A 17,763-nucleotide genomic window follows, 5' to 3' on the forward strand; every position below is an offset into this window, starting at 1 on the left:
AAAGTGTAAGGCAAATAAAGGCCTAAAGAAAATCGATGTAGCTTAGATATCATACATTATTATTATCAGGCCACCTGAACCTTACCAACGCCCATGAACACTATCTTTTAAATGTTTAAGGGGCTGAAGAGATAGCTCAGTGGTTAAGAGTACTTGCTGTTCTTCCAGAGGACCCAGGTTCAAATCCCAGCACCAACAGGGTAGCTCACAACCACTGTAACTCCAGTTCCAAGGGATCCAAACCCTCACACAGACATACATGCAGGCATATGTGCAGGCCAATGCACATAAAATAAATGTTTAAATTACCTTAATTTGCACAAGGTAAAAATTATCTAAAACAAATCTGACCTAGTAACAAATAGACACAATTCCAACTAATTTTGAATTTTTATATTCTTTGAAGTTTGAAAAAAAGCTACCAAATCCAGTCAACAGCACTGCAAAAAGAGTTACTGTTCATACAACTGTCAGATCAAATATAACCATAGTCTCAAATTTTGAGGGTTTCTATTTTCAAATGTAGAAACCGTATTAGATCTTGCTTAGAAACAAAAGCTCGACAAAGAAACATGAACAGAACAAAACAAATGAAAAACAATGAACTGTGAAATCATTACCACTTGGGATTATGTCACTTAGCTAAGTCCCTCTGGATTACTACTGTTCTGCTTTTGCCCCATCAACTTGTTGCGCCACAACAAAAAATATTTTAAATATGTAAAATAAAGACCTTATTTATGTGTAAGTTATTCATCAAGGTCTTACAAATGCTAAGCCCATATTTTAACCACTGAACTCCATTATAGTCCTCAGATTTCTTTTTTTGTTTTGTTTTAAAGATTTATTTTTATTTATGTGTATGTTTGTGTGCCTATGAGTTTATAGACACCGCATGACAAGAGGCCAGAGGGCACTGGATCCCTTAGAGCTAGAGTTACAGGCAGATGTGAGCCACCTTATAGGTGCTGGACTCTGGACTTAAGTCCTCTGCATAAGCAGTGAACACTCTGTGGTTGTTTGGATGAGACTGGCCCCATAGACTCATGTATTTGAATACCTAGTCCTTAGTGGGTGGAATGTTTGAGTGGGATCAGGAGGTGCAGCTTTGTTGGAGGAGCCACTGGGATGAGCCCTGAGGTTTCAAAAGCCTACACCAGGCCCGAGAGTCTGTCTCTGTCCGCTGCCTGTGGATCAGGAGGCAGCTCTCAGCTACTGCCCTAGTGTCATGTATGCTGCCATACTCCTGCCATGAAAACAGACTCACCCTCTGAAACTATAAGCAAGCCCCCAATTAGAAGCGTTCTCTCCTAAGAGTTGCCTTGCTTATTTATATCTCTTTACAGTAACAGAACAGTGGCTAAGACACTCAGACACTCTTAACCTCTGAGCTATCTCTCCAAGACCCTCAATCCTCTGTTTCAATCCCAGCACTTGGGAAGCAGAGGCAAGGGCAAGTGGATTTCTCTGAGTTAGAGGCCAGCCTTGTCTACAAAGTGAGTCCAGAACAGCTAGGGCTACATAGAGAAACCCTGTCTCAAAAAACAAACAAACCAAAAGACAAAAAAAGAAAGAACTAAAAAATTAATCCTAGCACTTGGGAAACAGAGTAAGGTAAGGCGGAGCTGTGTGAGTTTGAGGCCAGCCTGGTCTACATATCAAGTTCCAGGCCAGCCAGGGGTACACAGCAGAACTCTGTCTCCAAAAACCAAAAACATTCCACTACCACCAACAAAAACAAAACACAAAGAACAAATAAAAACTCTAAAAATATTAAAGCACCAAAATCTCACAAATTGGAGCTAGAGAGATGGCTAAGTGGTTTAGAGAACTTGCTGCTCTAGAGAGGACCCAGGCTTACCTCCCAGCACCCACACAGTGACTCACAATCACCTGTAACTCTAGATGCAGGGGAGCTAACACCATCTTCTGATCCTTGTAGGCATGGGGCATGCATGTTTTGCACACTGATACAAGCCAGCAAAACATTCATGCATGCAAAATAGATGCATGCCCTATCTGGAAGGGGAAAACCTCACAAATTATCCAGTCAATAAATGAATGGGCTAATGAACTAAAACTCTGATTCACAATAGAACCTTCCATCATGGGTTTTGGGAATCCAGTTTAGGACTTTTAGCTTGTATGTCAAATTTTTACCCATTCAACCAACTCACTGGCCCTCTTTATAAAATTTTAATTTGAAGATATAAAAATGTAGAGTGGGACACGGTAGCTCACAATCTGTAATCCCAGCACTCATGAAGCTGAGACAGGGAGGATCATAGTATGTAGTAAATTCCAGACCAATGTGAGCTAGAGTGAGACCAATAAGAAAACAAAACAAGCCCTGTGTGGTAGCACACACACCTTTAATCCCAGCACTCAGGGAAGCTGAGGAAGGCAGATTGCTGTAAATTCGAGGCCAGCCTGGTGTACAAAGCAAGTCCAGGACAGCCAAGGATACACAAAGAAACCCTGTCTCAAAAAAACCAAACCAAACCAACAGAGCGAAACAGGTTGGAAATATGTTTAACATCTCAAAAACCCAAGAGTTTTATTAATAATATCTTTGGGGCTGGGGCAGTGGCTCAGCAGTTGAGAGAGCTGGCTGTTTTCCCTAGGGATCTGGATTTGATTCCAAGACCCACACAATGATAATTGGCTGTAGTTCCAATTCCAGGGGCTCTGACACCCTCTACTGAACTCCACTGGCACTGTACACACGTGGTGCAGACATACATGCAGGAAATATACCTATAATACACATAAAATAAAAAAATAGAGAAAAAATTAGCTGGGTGTGGTGGCGCATGCCTTTAATCCCAGTACTTGGGAGGCAGAGGCAGGAGGATCTCTGTGAGTTCCAGGCTAGCCTGGTCTACAAAGTCTAGAACAGCCAGGGCTGTTACACAGAGAAACCCTGACTTGAAACAAACAAACAAAAAGAAAGGAAAAAATTTAATGTATAAAATTAAACGAAATATTAACTTTAGGGGTCTAGAGAGATGGCTCAGAGGTTAAGGGCACTGACTGCTCCTCTAGAGGTCCTGAGTTCAATTCCCCAGCAACCACATGGTAGCTCACAACAATAATGTGATCTGATGACCTTTTCTGGCATGTAGGTGTATGTGCAGAGAGAGCACTGTATACATTAGAAAAAAGAAAAAAGAAATATTAACTTTAAAACTAGAAACATTACATTAGGATTACAAGTTGCCGTCATCCTCTAAACGTCCACATATTAAAGCAAAGCATTACCTGTTTATTTAGAATTTGGTTAAACATTAACTAGAGACTGGGCTTAGTTGAAGTAGTTGCCTTGGAAAGCATGAGGATATTAATTTGGTCACCAGAATCCATAGTTAAACAAACAAACAAGCCGGCCGTGGTGGCGCGCGCCTTTAATCCCAGCGCTTGGGAGGCAGAGGCAAGCAGAGCGATGTGAATTCAAGGCCAGCCTGGTCTACAAGGTAGGCAAGGCTACAGAGAAACCCTGTCTTGGAAAAAAAAACAACAATAAACAAACCTACGTGGGTTGGTGCACAACAATGAGGTAACGATGAGAATCAGACCACTAAAGCCCAAAGCCAGACTGCATATTCTACTTGGGAGTTTCATGCTAGTGAGAGGCCTGCCTCAACAAGTAAGGAAGATGAAGTCTACAGAGGAAACACCCTTGGCTCTCTGTTCTCTGGGCATCTAAAGGCATATGTACCTGCACACACACAAGAACACAGACACACACATACAACAGTAACAATAACAATAATAAATCCCAGATAAATACATGAACTATCCCCCCACAGGACTTCAAGTGAGCATAATTAAATTACCATGCAAGCTTCCATTAAGGCAGTGTGCATCTCATCAGTTTTGTGCTCTTGATCTGCACCAGCTTCAAGCAGAAATCGAACCATATCCAAATGGCCTTAACAATAAGGTTAAAGAATTGACTTTTAGTCAAGTGCATGAGTACTAAATTGATGAGTTTTATTTTCAAACGTCTATATACAACTTAAAAGGTTTTATTTTGAATTTAATTAATCAATGACAATTTTACAAAGCCAACTGAAAACAAGTAGGTGCACTTTCAATAAGGTTATACTCTCTAAGTTTTTTTAAAAAGATTTTATTTATTTATTATGTATACAGTATTCTGCCTACATGTAAAGCCTGCACACCAGAAGAGGACACCAGATTTCAGTATAGATGGTTATGAGCCACCATGTGGTTGCTGGGAAGTGAACTCAGGGCCTTTGGAAGACTAGACAGTGCTCTTAACCTCTGAGCCCATCATCTAAGTTTTAAAGACTGACTTTCTAAAGCATATATTTCTAGTTAAGTAATCATGCTTGTTCTCTGATTTAATTTTTATGAACTATGAAAACACTGGAATCAAACAGAAAGCCAGGCAGAGGATATTCGAACATATTTTCTAGAAACACAGTTTTAAAATCACCATAACCTACTGTGCCAATGAGCAGACACACAAAGCCAATTCCATTTAAAAATAATTCCAATCCTCTTGATATTTTTAATAATAATTTTTAAAAACTTAATAGTCAATAAGAAAAAATACCAATATTCCAGTATAAAAATAGGTACAGGATATAAAATGGTAATTCAAAAGATATATAAATGGATATTAAACTTAGGCGACATTAAATGAGACATGATTATTTTAGCAAAATGTCAAAGAGTAAAGAGACTGATAATGTCTAGTACTGGAGAGGGTGTGAGGCGGGTAGAGGGGTTCTCAGACACCTAGTGGGGTCTAGGACTCCTAGTAAACTGGTTTGCGCTTTCTAGAAGGCAGTTTGGAAATGTGTACAATGAGCCTTAACAATGTTCCTACCCTTTGACCCAGTAATTCCACTTCCAAAAGTTTTACTAAGGAAATAATCAGAGGATTAGGCAAAAATGTCTACATATGTTATTACGGTGTTTTTAAATAACCAAACAAGCAAACATGGAATAATTAGTCTCCAACAATGGGAAATTATGGTGTATCCATTTCATGTATTTGGCAGTGATGGTGACTTCCCTACTCAACATCTTTCTTACTATTTCTGAGAAACAAGACTTCAATTTTATCTAGGTGGCAATATGCCTAATTTTTAAAATACTATTTTCCTGTAAATAGTAAGTAAAGTAAAGCAAGTAAAATACAGTGAGAGTTACAAAGTGAAGCTTCTAGAAAGACTTCTTAAGAAACTTACTTAATTGGGAGGCAGTTGCTACTTTATTCTTACCCTCTTCACCCTACAGTACAGACTGCTGGGCTCTAGCTGCCATTTGGACTACAGATAACATTAAGGACAAAAACCATATACTAGGATGTACAACAGAAAAATAATACTCATGGATCTTGGTGGCAAAACTAGCACAAGTAAGTTTACTTTTAGGCTCCTCTTTTGTACAAATCATTGTGTTTTGTGATATACACAGGCAAACCAATCTATAAAATTTAACTGAAATACTATGTGATAATAAAAAATTATGTTACAAGAACATTTATTGAGATAAGTATATAATCATGATACCTACAGACTATAAAACTGGTAAATCGTTTTATTTCACATATATGTATATATATATATATATTTTTTTTTAAAACTTAAAAAAACCTGGACATACACTAAAACACCGTTTACATGCTTTTTCACCTTTAGATGGTAATATTACAGGTCATTTAAATTTTTCTTTGTTGTACACCTTACTTTTCAGGTTTTCTACATCAACTATCAGTAATCGGTGGATAATTTTTTAAAGGAAAAAATCATATAGAATAAAGTGTATTAAATAATGGAAATCCTTAAATATATAAGCTATATATTTAATTTCAACCAAACAGCTTATATATATGGATAGTACACAAAATACAGGTTTAATGGGCTTTCTTTATGTCTTTTAAAGTAAATTTACACAAGAAAAATATAAAGTTAATTCAAAAACTCAAGTAAACAAATATAAAGATAACCCAAATACTCAAATGAGGTTGTTATAAGAACAATTATAAATATTCAGACATAAAAAGTACCTTTGTAGCAGGCAAGTGTCAGAGCACTTTCTTTGAACTCATTAGAATGAGTGTTGATGCCTGCACCGTGATCCAGAAGAACTCTGGCAACCTCCACGTGACCTGCACTGGCTGCTTCCATTAGGGGAGTGTGTCCATTTTCATTATGGTCTTCTATATTTGCACCCTCATTAAGAAGCACTTTTACAATGTCAATAAATCCTCCGGCACAGGCATAAGTTAGTGCAGTGTTCCCTAACAAAGAATAAAAAAAGTACAAAATTATGAGACAACAGATGTCAGGCTACTGCTCTAGTTACCTCTCCAATTCCTTGGCTTAAGCTACAACTATACCTCAAGTTAAATGTTTGTTTGTTGTTGTTTGTGTGTGCTAGAGATTCGACCCAGGGTCTCAAACATGCCAAGCATGTTTTTTACTGTCATCAATTTAAAGCATGTCTTTTATTTTCTAATAGCCCAAAACAAAGTGCTATATATTTTAACTGTCTATACAATATAAAAGGTGTAGAAAAAGCAAATCTAAATTCAGAAAACAAAATAGTGGTTACTTAAAATTGAGCAGATTGCAAATAGGTAGAGATACTTTATTTACTTATTATCTCACTAGATCTGTTTATTTATGAGTGTTTTGCCTACATGTATATATATGCACATGTGTGTGGCTGGTGCAGGAGGTTAGAAGAGGGGCATTAGATTCTCTGGCACTGGAATTACAGAGGATTGTGAGCCCAAAATTGGGTGCTGAGACTGGAACCCAGGTCCTCGTCAGAGATCTTTCAGTTGTGACAGAATTAGCCTGAAATTAGATTGCACAACTCTAGAGCTTCATACTTAAAACATGAATTCCACAGTATGGGTCATCAATAAAGCTCAGTTTTTCTTGTTTGTTTTATTTTTGAGGTGATCCATCTTTGGGGCCTAGACTTGCCCCTACCTCGCCACTCCCTTGCTGGAACTACAGGTATGAATCACCACAGCTACCTATTTTGGGTTTTGGTTTGCTTTAGTTTTCCCAAAAGAAAACAGCTACCTTTGTACTGAGTCTTAAGGCAGTGAGTGGTACTCCTGGGAAGGGAGACTCCTGGGAGCATTTTTTTAATGCTCTATTTAGTTATGAATATTGTATGTCAGAGAGTGCAGCCATATATGTACCATAGTATGCATGCATGTAGAAGTCAGAAATCAAATGTTAGGAGCTGGTCCTCTCCTCCCATCTTTATGTAGGTTTTAGGGATCAACTTGGTCATCAGGCTTGAATGCTGAGTACTTTTACCAGCTGAGCCATCTCATCAGCTTGGAAACCTATATTTTTAATAATCACCCTAAATGATTCTGGCATACAGGAGGTATAGTCTACTGGGAAAAAAAAGTCTAAATTCAAGGCTGAACAGATGGCTCACTGGTCAAAAGCACTTTCCACAAAATCACAAAATTGAAGTGGTGTCCTGCACATGCCTTGGACACCAGCTCTGAGAGGAGGAGACAGGAGGCTGACTGTCAGCCTAGTCAAGAAAATGAAAGCCCCAGGTCAAGGAGAGACCTTGTCTCAAAGGAGTAGGCAGACAGTGACAGGATCATCTCTTCTGGCCTCCACGTGTTCACGCAAAAGTATGCACAAATAAGCAAATGAATCAATTCATTTTAAAAGTAACTTGATTAGGAAATCACTTGAGAGGATGAATCTTTTTCAAATGCTCTATTTTTTCCAATATGAGTTAAAACTGAGTGGAAAGGGGAGCTGAGGTATTTTCATTAGCCATCTGCAGAGTATACTACAATTCCATTGGCACATACTTACTGCCTAACATATACCAGGCTTCTTCCTACATTCCAGCACTCAGAAGGAAAGGCAGATGGATCTAAGTTTGAGACTAGCTTAGTCTAAATTGTGAGTTCTAGGCCAGCCAAGGCTACATAGTGAGACCATGTCTCAAAACTCCCAAGCATAAATATTATTCAAAATTATTCCTTCCTTTGAATACTCCATAACTTAGAACATTTAACATTTTATTTCTATCCATTTTTAAATGTTTTTAACAGATCTACTCAAAACTCACAGCTTTAGATACATTTTCCACCACACATATATCTTTTCTTTTTTTTTTTTTCAAGACAGGGTTTCTTTGTGTAACCTCAGCTGTCCTGGACTTGCTTTGTAGACCAGGGATTACAAGCATGGGCCACCATGCCTGACTCATGTATCTTCTCTTAGAAGACTTGTTTTTATTATGCATGTATGAATGTGGATATGTACACATGTGTGCAGGTGCTGGCAGAGGCACAGGTGTTAGATTCTCCTAGAGCTACAGTTACAGATGATTGTGAGCCACCTGACTCAGGATTCAGAAATAATCTTGAGTCCTCTACAACAGAGGAATGTGATTTTTTTTTTAAAAGATTTACTTATTTACACCGTGTGGTTGCTGGGCCATCTCTCCAGCCCGCATTATGTGATCTTAAATGGCATACAATTTCTCCGCCCTAAGACAACTATCTTACACCTACATTCACAACATGACACAGCTTAACACTTTCAAAAGAAAAAAAAATTTTTTTATGACAGAGTTTCTTACTCTGTAGTCCAGGCTGACCTGGAACTCATAAGAATCCTTCTCTTGCTTCAGGCTTGAAAGTTCTAGAATTATAGACATGTGCTGCTAAAACAGGAATGGCCCCCATAGGTTCCTATTTAAGTATGTGGACCCCAGGTGCTGGAACTGTTTGTATTAGAAAGTGTGGCTTTGTGGGTGGTCTGTCACTGTGTGGGCTTTAAAGCGTGTACCCATTCTAGTCTTCTCTTTCTGCCTCCTGCTTGGACACCAAGACATGAGCTGTCAGATATTCCTGTTACTATGCCCTTGCTCAGCCATCATGGACTTTAACCCTTTGAAACTGTAGGCTTAAGCAATTTCCTTATAATCGCCTTGGTCATAGTGTTTTATTACAGCAATAGAAATCTTAACTAATACAGAAGTTGGTAAGAAAGAGTGGGCTATTGATGTGACAGGCCTGACCATGTGGGTTTTTGGAGGAATATGGAAGTTTGGGACTTTGGACTAGAAAAGCAGTTGAGTGCTGTGGGAACTTGGAAGACGGTGCTGAAAACAAGGTGGACTATGGAGGTCTAGCTCAAGAAGCTTCTGAGAAAAACAGTTATTAGTGACTGGGCTAGGGACCGTGCTAGTGATATTTTTGGCAAAGAATGTGGCAGCTTTCTGTTCTTGTCCTAAGAATTTGCCTGAGGCTAAACTGACAAATAACAGACTAATTTCTTTGTCAGAGATTTTAAAGATAGCCTAATAATGGCACTGTATTAGTAATCACTCTTAAACAGGACTACAATGAAAATGAGCAAGTGGGACAAGAATAGATTTTTATACAGGTGAAAGAGAAAAAGAGCACTAGGATGTAATGCTGGAGTCAAGGCTTATACTGAAATAAATAAGGATATCAAGATGAGGCCTGATCCATATAGAAATAAAGGAAGGAATAAAGTCTCCACCCAGTTAAACTTCCAATTTATAAAAAGGCTTATGAAATTTTCTGTTCCTAGAAAGCAACAACAAACAAAAGCTGCTTTGCAAGTGTGATTTAAGGGGGTCAGACTCCAGCCTAAGCAGGCAGCTGAACTTCACAGTATTGTCCATGTGGCTATTGCTTTAGAATCATAAAGGATACAGGAATAAAAGGATTGTGGAATCTCCCTCCAGGGTTACAGAGAGAACTAGTAACAGAGGAGTCTTTGCATGGAGGCCCTGAGAGGCAACTTTCTTTCCTTCTTTCAGATTTTATTTATTTATTTATTTATTTATTTATTTATTTATTATATAAGATGCTCTATTTGCATGTACACCTGCACTCCAGAAGAGGGCATTAGATCACATTACAGATGGTTATAAGCCACCATGTGGTTGCCGGGAATTGAACTCAGGCCTCTGGAAGAGCAGCCAAGTGCTCTTAACCTCTGGGCCATCTCTCCAGCCCGATAAGCAATTTCATAAAGCTGTGAAGGTGACCACTAGATTGCAATGGAGATCCCAAGATATTACAGTGGCCAGAGCTATAGGATGTCTGTTACTGACAGATGCATACAGAGAGTGGAACTAGCCTAGGAGAAATCAGTGTGATGCAGGCCACAAAGCTGGAAAGGAAGAACCATCTAAGCCTTTGATGGAGTAGAGTTTGCCCTGCTGGGTTTCCATCTTGTTTTGGTCTAGTATTTCCTCATTGAACCCCATCTGTCCCTTTTGGAATGGTAATGCATAGTCTGTGCCAATGTATGTTGGAAGTATAGAATTTGCCTTTGAATTTTGAAAGGATTACAATTAAGAAATTGCCTAAACCAATGGTTCTCAACCTTCCTAATGTTTACACCCTTTCATACAGTTCCTTGTGTTATGATGATTCCCAACAATAAAATTATTTTCATTGCTACTTCAAAACTGTAATTTTGTTACTGTTATAAATCATAATAAAAATACCTGTGTTTTCTGGTGGTCTTAGGCTATCCCTTTGAAAAGGTCATTCAGTTCTCAAAGGAGTCACAACCCACAGGTTGAGAAACACTGGCCTTGAGTCTCAGAAAAGACTTAACAGTACTGAGATTGTGAGATACCATGAGGACTTTGGACTAGATGTATTTTGCATTATATGGCCACAACCCTAGTATTGGGAGTCAGAGAGTGAAATGCAGCGGTTTGAATGAGAATGTCCGCCAAGGCTCATATGACTGAATATACGGTCCTCAGTTGATGGAATTGTTTGGAAAGGATCGGGAGGCATGGTCTTGGAGGAGGTATATTACTAGGTTTGGAGTTTCAAAAGACTTCTGCCACTCTGTGTGTTCTCTCTCTCCCTCTCTGCCTTCTGCTTGGAGATCAAGATTTGAGCTCTCAGCCATTCCTGTGCCATGCCTTTGCTCCACCATCATGGACTCCAGTGTTCTCAAACTATAAACCCAATTTAATGCTTTCTTTTATAAGTTGCTCTGGTCATGGGTTTTGTCACAGCAACAGAAATGTAACTAGGACATCTGGCTTATGTGATGCTGGTAATTTAACCCAGGGTTTCATGAGTCCTTGGCATGTACTATACCAACTAATCTACATCCCTAGACCCAGATCTAAATTTAAATCATAATATATGTATGTATGTAGATATATATACACGTATGTGTATGTATATGTGTGTGTGTAGATAGTCTATTAAAATCCGTGACATTAAAAAAAATAAAGAGGTGCCGGGCCTGGTGGCGCACGCCTTTAATGCCAGCACTCGGGAGGCAGAGGCAGGCGGATCGCTGTGAGTTTGAGGCCAGCCTGGTCTACAAAGAGAGTCCAGGACAGCCAAGGCTACACAGAGAAACCCTGTCTTGCAAAACCAAAAATAAATATATAAATAAATAAATAGGGAGAAGTGGAGGATGGGTAGAATTCTCTTATTAATAAACAAATTCAGCATACTACAAATGAAAAATCTGACAGGGTAAACACATTCAAAGTCAAAGGAGCTATACTTAAATGAGGTAAAGAACTATAGGAGATATAGCTCATAACTTTTGTTTTATGTATTACATATCACCAGGACATAAGAAAAGAAACTGTAGCAGAAAAACTGTTCATCTTGACCAAATAGAACCTACACTGTTTTTGATACAGTCTTAGTATGCAGACTAGAAATCTTCTTGAACTCCCTATGTATCTAAAGTGTGCTTCAAACACAGAGCAATCCTCCTGCCTCGGGTTCCTAATGCTAAGATAATAGGCAAGTGCCACTATGCCTGGTCCAAGTTTATGTTTAAGATTTGCTGTTGTTGGAAATAGGAATTTACTCTCAACCCAGACTATCCTTAAACTCAAGAAGCCTGCACACTGGCTTAAAGACTTTTCAGCAAGCTTGGTGGTGCATGCTTTACTCCCAACATTCTGGAGGACAGGGGAAAAAAAAAAAGAGGATTTCTAGTGCAAGGGCCATCCTGGTCCACTAGTTGAGACCATAACTCAATAACTATAGCAAAGACTTGTAAAGATATCAAAGTCAAGATTATTTTCAGAAAGTTTGCATTCATTTTCCCCATCAACCTAATTTATTAAATTACATTTATTTGTTTTGTATGTGCATGAAGTGGGTATGTGTGTGCATGGCCTGAATGTGGAAGTAAGAGATCAGTTTTGAAGAGTTGGTTCTTTCCTTCTGTCGTGTGGATCCTGGGAATTAAACTCAAGTAAGTGACTTACTCACTGTGCCATCCCACCAACGATCCCATGATGAAATCTTTTCTCATCATGTTATAAAAACTTAAGTCAATTTTTCCTTCAGATCAATTGATACATACCTGTTGCCGACTGGGAGTTGACATCTGCATCATGAAGTAGTAATAATTTCACAATATCTAAATAGCCTCCACTGGAAGCTGCCATCAGAGGAGTTATATCTCCTTTATTCCCTCTATCTTCAACATTAGCATGCATAGCTAGCAGGACCTTTAAAAACACACAAAGAGGTTGTTATTGCTTACTATTAATAAGTAGTACTTACAAGAGAAAATATTCAATCAAGAAGATTGTTTTAAGACAGAGAAATAAGTAAAAATAATCACCTTTTAGGAAAATCCAATTTTTAGGGGTCAGATGAAAGGTCAGATGAGACGCTGGTGTTTGCGCTCGCCTTTAGTCCCGGCACGCAGGAGGCAGAGGCAGGCTGGGATTAAAGGCGAGCACCACCACCGCCCAGTGTATATTCTTAAAAGACAAGTTTAAAACTGAGAATACGGCTCAGTAAATAGAATTTACCATGGGAACCTGAGTGAGGGTTGGCATTCCCTGCACTTGAGAGGCAGATACAGAACTGTAAGGCAAGCTGGCTGGCTAGAGTAGCAAACTGGTTAACTCCAGGTTCACCAGGGTAAGAGACCCTTATCTTAGAAAATAAAGTCAAGAGTGGTCAAAAAAGACATACCTAACATCAACTTCTAGCTTACATATGCACCCCACACATAGTCAGACAGTCACAACATGTGTATAGAAACATTTCAAAAACAAGAGCTTAAAATATGATTATTAAGTGATTATCATTCAACATGATTAGCTTTTGAATACATGGCATAAAATAAACCAAGCCTAGCTACAGATACACAAAAAATGAACTGTGTATGTTTATAAAAGGGAAAGGAGGCTTCCAATTATAATTCCTTCATTTGTTTGTTTGTTTGTTTTGAGACAAGGTTTCTCTGTATATCCCTGGCTGGCCTGGCCTCACTTTGTAGACCAGGCTGGCCTGGAACTCACAGTGATCCACCTGCCTCTGCCTCCCAAGTGCTGGGATTAAAGGCGTCCACCACCACGACGAGCTATAATTTCTTTTACAAGTAATAAAAATAACTAAAACACTGAAACCCCTCTACAACTTTAAACACTAAAGATTATTATGGGGCTGGGGGTGTAGCTCAGGGGTAAGGCACAAGGCCCTGTATTTGATGATTCCCCAGCACTACTAAAATTAATACAGATTATAAGGATTATTTCTGCTTACTTGTGCTAGTTCATAATATCCTGCTGAACAAGCCAAACACAGCAGGCTTTCTCCTTCTTCTGTATGTTCATTTACACTTCTGCCTTCATCTAGCAATTTACGAACAGCATTCACATCTCCATCTGAACAAGCTTCTGCCAGACTGCGACTGAAATCAAACATTACACAAAATTAACTGATACAAAAAGACTCATGATCCTATCATACAAAATTACACTGGAGTTAGACATACAAAAATGTACTTAGATAAACTGGCATGAATATTTTATATGCCAAACATCCTGTTTACAACTGTAATTATATACAAACTTCTACTAGGCAGAAACACAAATTTGAAAATAGCTAACCTTTTTTTATTACTATTATAGGAGTTATAGACAATTGGAAGCTGACATGAGAGTTCTGAGAACCAAACCCAGGTCCTCTGTGAGAGCAGCAAGCACCCCTGCCCTGTATCTGCCCTGCCCCTGTACCTTCTGTCCTTTTTTAATTTTTTTAAAACCTATATACAGTATGGGTTTCATTACCAGATTTTCATATATACTTTATTTCAGTTGATTCTCTTTCTCCACTGCTTTCCCAACCACTGTCCCCCAACAACTGCTGTTATTATTTTTCAAACTCTATCTGGTAAACTGTTTTTATATCTGAAGTTGACTTCACAAAACAGCAGTGCTCAAAGCTTACAGACTGAAAGGCAACTAACAGAATCACTCTTAGGTTTTAGAGTCTAGAACTAAAGTAACCGTGCTTGTTGACTGACACAGATCTAATGTAGCCCAGAAGTTCCCCAAGCTCTGCATAATGCTGGGACTATACTCACATTTGACCATACTCAGCTAGGCACAAAGTGACTGAAGGCCAGCAAGATGGCTGAACAGGGAGGGAAAGGAAGGTGCTGCCGAGCCTGACAGCCGAGTTCCAACCCTCACTGGCCTTCATTCTTTGAAACCTCAAGTTTACAAAACATGAATTTTTTTTTAAATACAGTACTTGGGGTCCTAGAAAAAAATATTTGAGCAATATTTTTTAAAAGACAGAGTCTCTCTCTACACAGCCCTGGGTGGCCTGGAACTCACTCTGTAAACCAGGCTACCTTTGAACTCAAGCTTCCAAGCTTCCCCAGTACTGGAACTAAAGACACGTACCACTGTAACATTTTAGATTTGAGATTTTGAAAGTTTTTTTGTTTTGGTTTGGTGGTGGTGTTGTTGTTTGAGACAGGGTTACTCTGTGTAGCCTTGGCTGTCCTGGACTCACTTTGTAGATAGACCAGGCTGGCCTTGAACTCACAGTGATCCACCTGTCTCTGCCTCCTGAGTGCTGGGATTATAGGTGTGCGCCGCCACCCCCAGCCCAAGGACCTGGTACTTATCACCAGGCATATACATGATGGAAACATACACATGTAGCAAGAATTCTCACACATAAAGTAATACTGTCATACATAAAATTACAGTGTCAGCCTGTTTAAAGTTTTGTTTTTCAGCTTTAAGTGTTAAAAATGTAACTGGTGTAGTACAAAGGGACTATCTTTTTTCTGTTGGTGTTTTTGGTGTGGGTTAAAGCTTAGCTCTTCTCAAAGCATTAACCTTTGACATCTCATTTTTGGCTCTACTACTTGTGTTAACAGACACTACTGTAACAGACTGTATAAAAGCCACACATGGTGAGTCTAAATAACTGGCCTGTGGTTCTTTGAGAAAGGGTCTCACTATATGTCCCTGGTTGTCCTAGGATTCATCGTATAGATCAGGCTGTCCTTGAACTCAAGAGATCTGCCTCCTAAATAAGTTGGATTAACTGATCTTTTACAAAAGTAATTTCTTTTCCTTTGTAAAAAAAATTGTCTTTTGAAGTATTAGATAGATAAGCTGTTAAAGGCTACTACCAGACTGATTCACAAAAAAGATATTTTAAAACTTACCTATGGCAAAAGTCTTATCTTGGTTTTTTAAAAAATTGCTGTAAAATAACTAATTGAACCCATGAATTTATTTTATTTTACTTTTCCGTTCTTTTAAGACAAGTCTCAAGTTGAGCATGGTGGCACATGCCTTTAATAAAAGCACTTGGGAAGCAGAGGCAGGCGGATCGCTGTGAGTTCAAGGCCAGCCTAGTCTACAAAGCGAGTCTAGGACAGCCAAGGCTATACAGAGAAACACTGTCTGGGGAAAAATAACAAAAGCAAAACAAAACAAAAAAACAAGACAAGAGTCTCATACTACAGTCTAGGCAGTCCTCAAGTCAGTATTTAGCCCAGGCTGGCCTTGAATTCACATCAATTGTCCCATTTTAGTAGCACAGGTGCCAAGATTACAGGTACACCAGCATAGCTAACTTAAATCCACAAGTCTATCCATACTGCCTATTAAAATGCAGATTTGATTCAGTACATCTGGGTTATAGTCTGAGTTTCTTCTTCTCCTCCTCTTCCTCCTTTTTATTTTATTTTATTTATTTTATGTGTGAGTGCTCTATCTGCATGTACACTTGCATACCAAAAGAGGGCATTAGAGGGCATATATGGTGATGGGATTGCTGGGAACTGAACTCAGGACCTTTGTAAGTGCAGACATGTAGCCACAGCTGGCCTCAAACTGCTGATCCTCCTGCCTCTACTCCAGAGTGCCAAATATTAGACATACGCCTCCACAAACAGCCTAAGACTATATACTTCAAAGAAGCTCTGATGTGATACTCATATTCCACAGACAATAATTAAACAACCAGCAACTAGATTATTGAGTAAGTAATCCATTCATCTCATTTATGACTACTCAAGTAGTCAGGTTAGACCTACTGTAACCTTTAGAGTATGTAACTTATTTCCAAGTAGGAATTAGGTCTTATTCAGTTTGGATTTCTCATACTGAACACCCACAAAAATGTTTAATAGGGAGTGAACACAAAGCCAGGTATGATGACAAACACGTAACACCAGCACTTAAGAAAGTTGAGGCAGGACTGTTGAGAACTCAAAGGCTGCCTCAGCTAGAGAGTAAGATCCTGTCTCAAAAGTAAAGCCAGTACCCAGCAGGGTGGTCTACATTTTTAATCCCAGAACTCAGGAGGCAGAGACAGGTGGATCTCTGTAAGTTTGAGTCCAGCCTTGTCTATCTGGCATGTTCCAAGATACAGAAAGCATTCCAGACTAGCCAGGTGAGACTCTTTCTCAAAAAAATCAAAGCAAACATATCCTGGTCAATGCAGGTTGGTTTTTGTTTTGTTTGCAGGGGGTTGCACAGCAGAAGCACAAATGCCTTTAATCCCAGTACTTGGCACTTGGAAAACAGAGGCAACCAGATCTCTGAATTCCAGCTAGCCTAGTCTATAGTGAGTTCCAGAAGAGCCAAGGCTATGTAGACTCTGTTTTAAAAAAACACAAAAATGAATAAAATATCAATTTTCATATTTGTATAATATGTACACATTCATATATCCACTTAAAATATCCTTTCAAATACCCACTTGCCTCATGTTTTTCAAGAAAACATTTAATACTAGCAAGGTACTGAACACATACGTATCCACTTGTCCTGTACTGTGCGTGTTCTCTGCTCTCATCCGTGTCAGCGCAGCAGCAGCTTCGTCCAGCGCACAGCTAACTGAGGACGTCAGTCTCCGGAGTACTTCAGGATCTGCAAAAGCTTTACCATCAGCAGTTGACAATTTGCCAATTCCTTAGTCAATGAAGTAATGCAGGGAAAGAAAAAGCAAGAGTGAAGATTGAAATTATATTTTAAGCACTATTATCTATGTTAAAGAACAACACAGTCCCCATATATGAAACTGACAGCAGATAAATAAGGATGATTTCAGTTCTATCACTAATGTCAAAGCCATGGAACCACCATGTTTTAGTATTTTCATCTTTATAATATATACAATAATTTTTCCTATACCTAATCCTGAATTTGATTTAATATGACCCTTATTATGCCAAATGAGTAATATTTTATTTGAAACTGCCATATCAATAAATCTCTAGTACAGGACCTTTGCCCATTCTATTTTCAGTAGTAATGAAGGAGAGACCCTGTAATTGATCATAATAAATAATCCAACATTTCCCCCCTTTTGGTGAAATACCCACTTATCTTCTGGGGTAACATTTTAAATTAAGTTGAGTCTGACAGACACCATAAATGAAAAGCCAAACTATGCAACACCCAAAGAATTTATGTAAT

General features: G+C 38.8%; 1 protein-coding gene across 9 annotated transcripts in view; it reads right to left on the reverse strand.

Annotated features, from left to right (window-relative positions):
* Positions 1 to 17,763, reverse strand: part of LOC311596681 (ankyrin repeat and KH domain-containing protein 1) — a 112,335-nt gene that overhangs the window by 77,000 nt on the left and 17,572 nt on the right. For 8 of the 9 annotated variants that reach the window (XM_084780368.1, XM_084780366.1, XM_084780365.1 and 5 more), the window contains exons 3-7: positions 17,100 to 17,256; positions 13,574 to 13,721; positions 12,378 to 12,525; positions 6,044 to 6,277; positions 3,837 to 3,931 (exon numbers count right to left, since the gene is read on the reverse strand). In XM_084780368.1, the coding sequence (XP_084636494.1) occupies positions 3,837 to 3,931; positions 6,044 to 6,277; positions 12,378 to 12,525; positions 13,574 to 13,721; positions 17,100 to 17,140 (666 nt within the window). In that variant the 5' untranslated portion in view covers positions 17,141 to 17,256. The remainder of the gene's footprint in view (positions 1 to 3,836; positions 3,932 to 6,043; positions 6,278 to 12,377; positions 12,526 to 13,573; positions 13,722 to 17,099; positions 17,257 to 17,763) is intronic. The other variant, XM_084780364.1, reaches the window with a different exon arrangement.

The sequence above is a fragment of the Acomys minous genome (assembly GCF_964271855.1).
Source record: "Acomys minous genome assembly, chromosome: 4".
NCBI lineage: Eukaryota > Metazoa > Chordata > Mammalia > Rodentia > Muridae > Acomys > Acomys minous.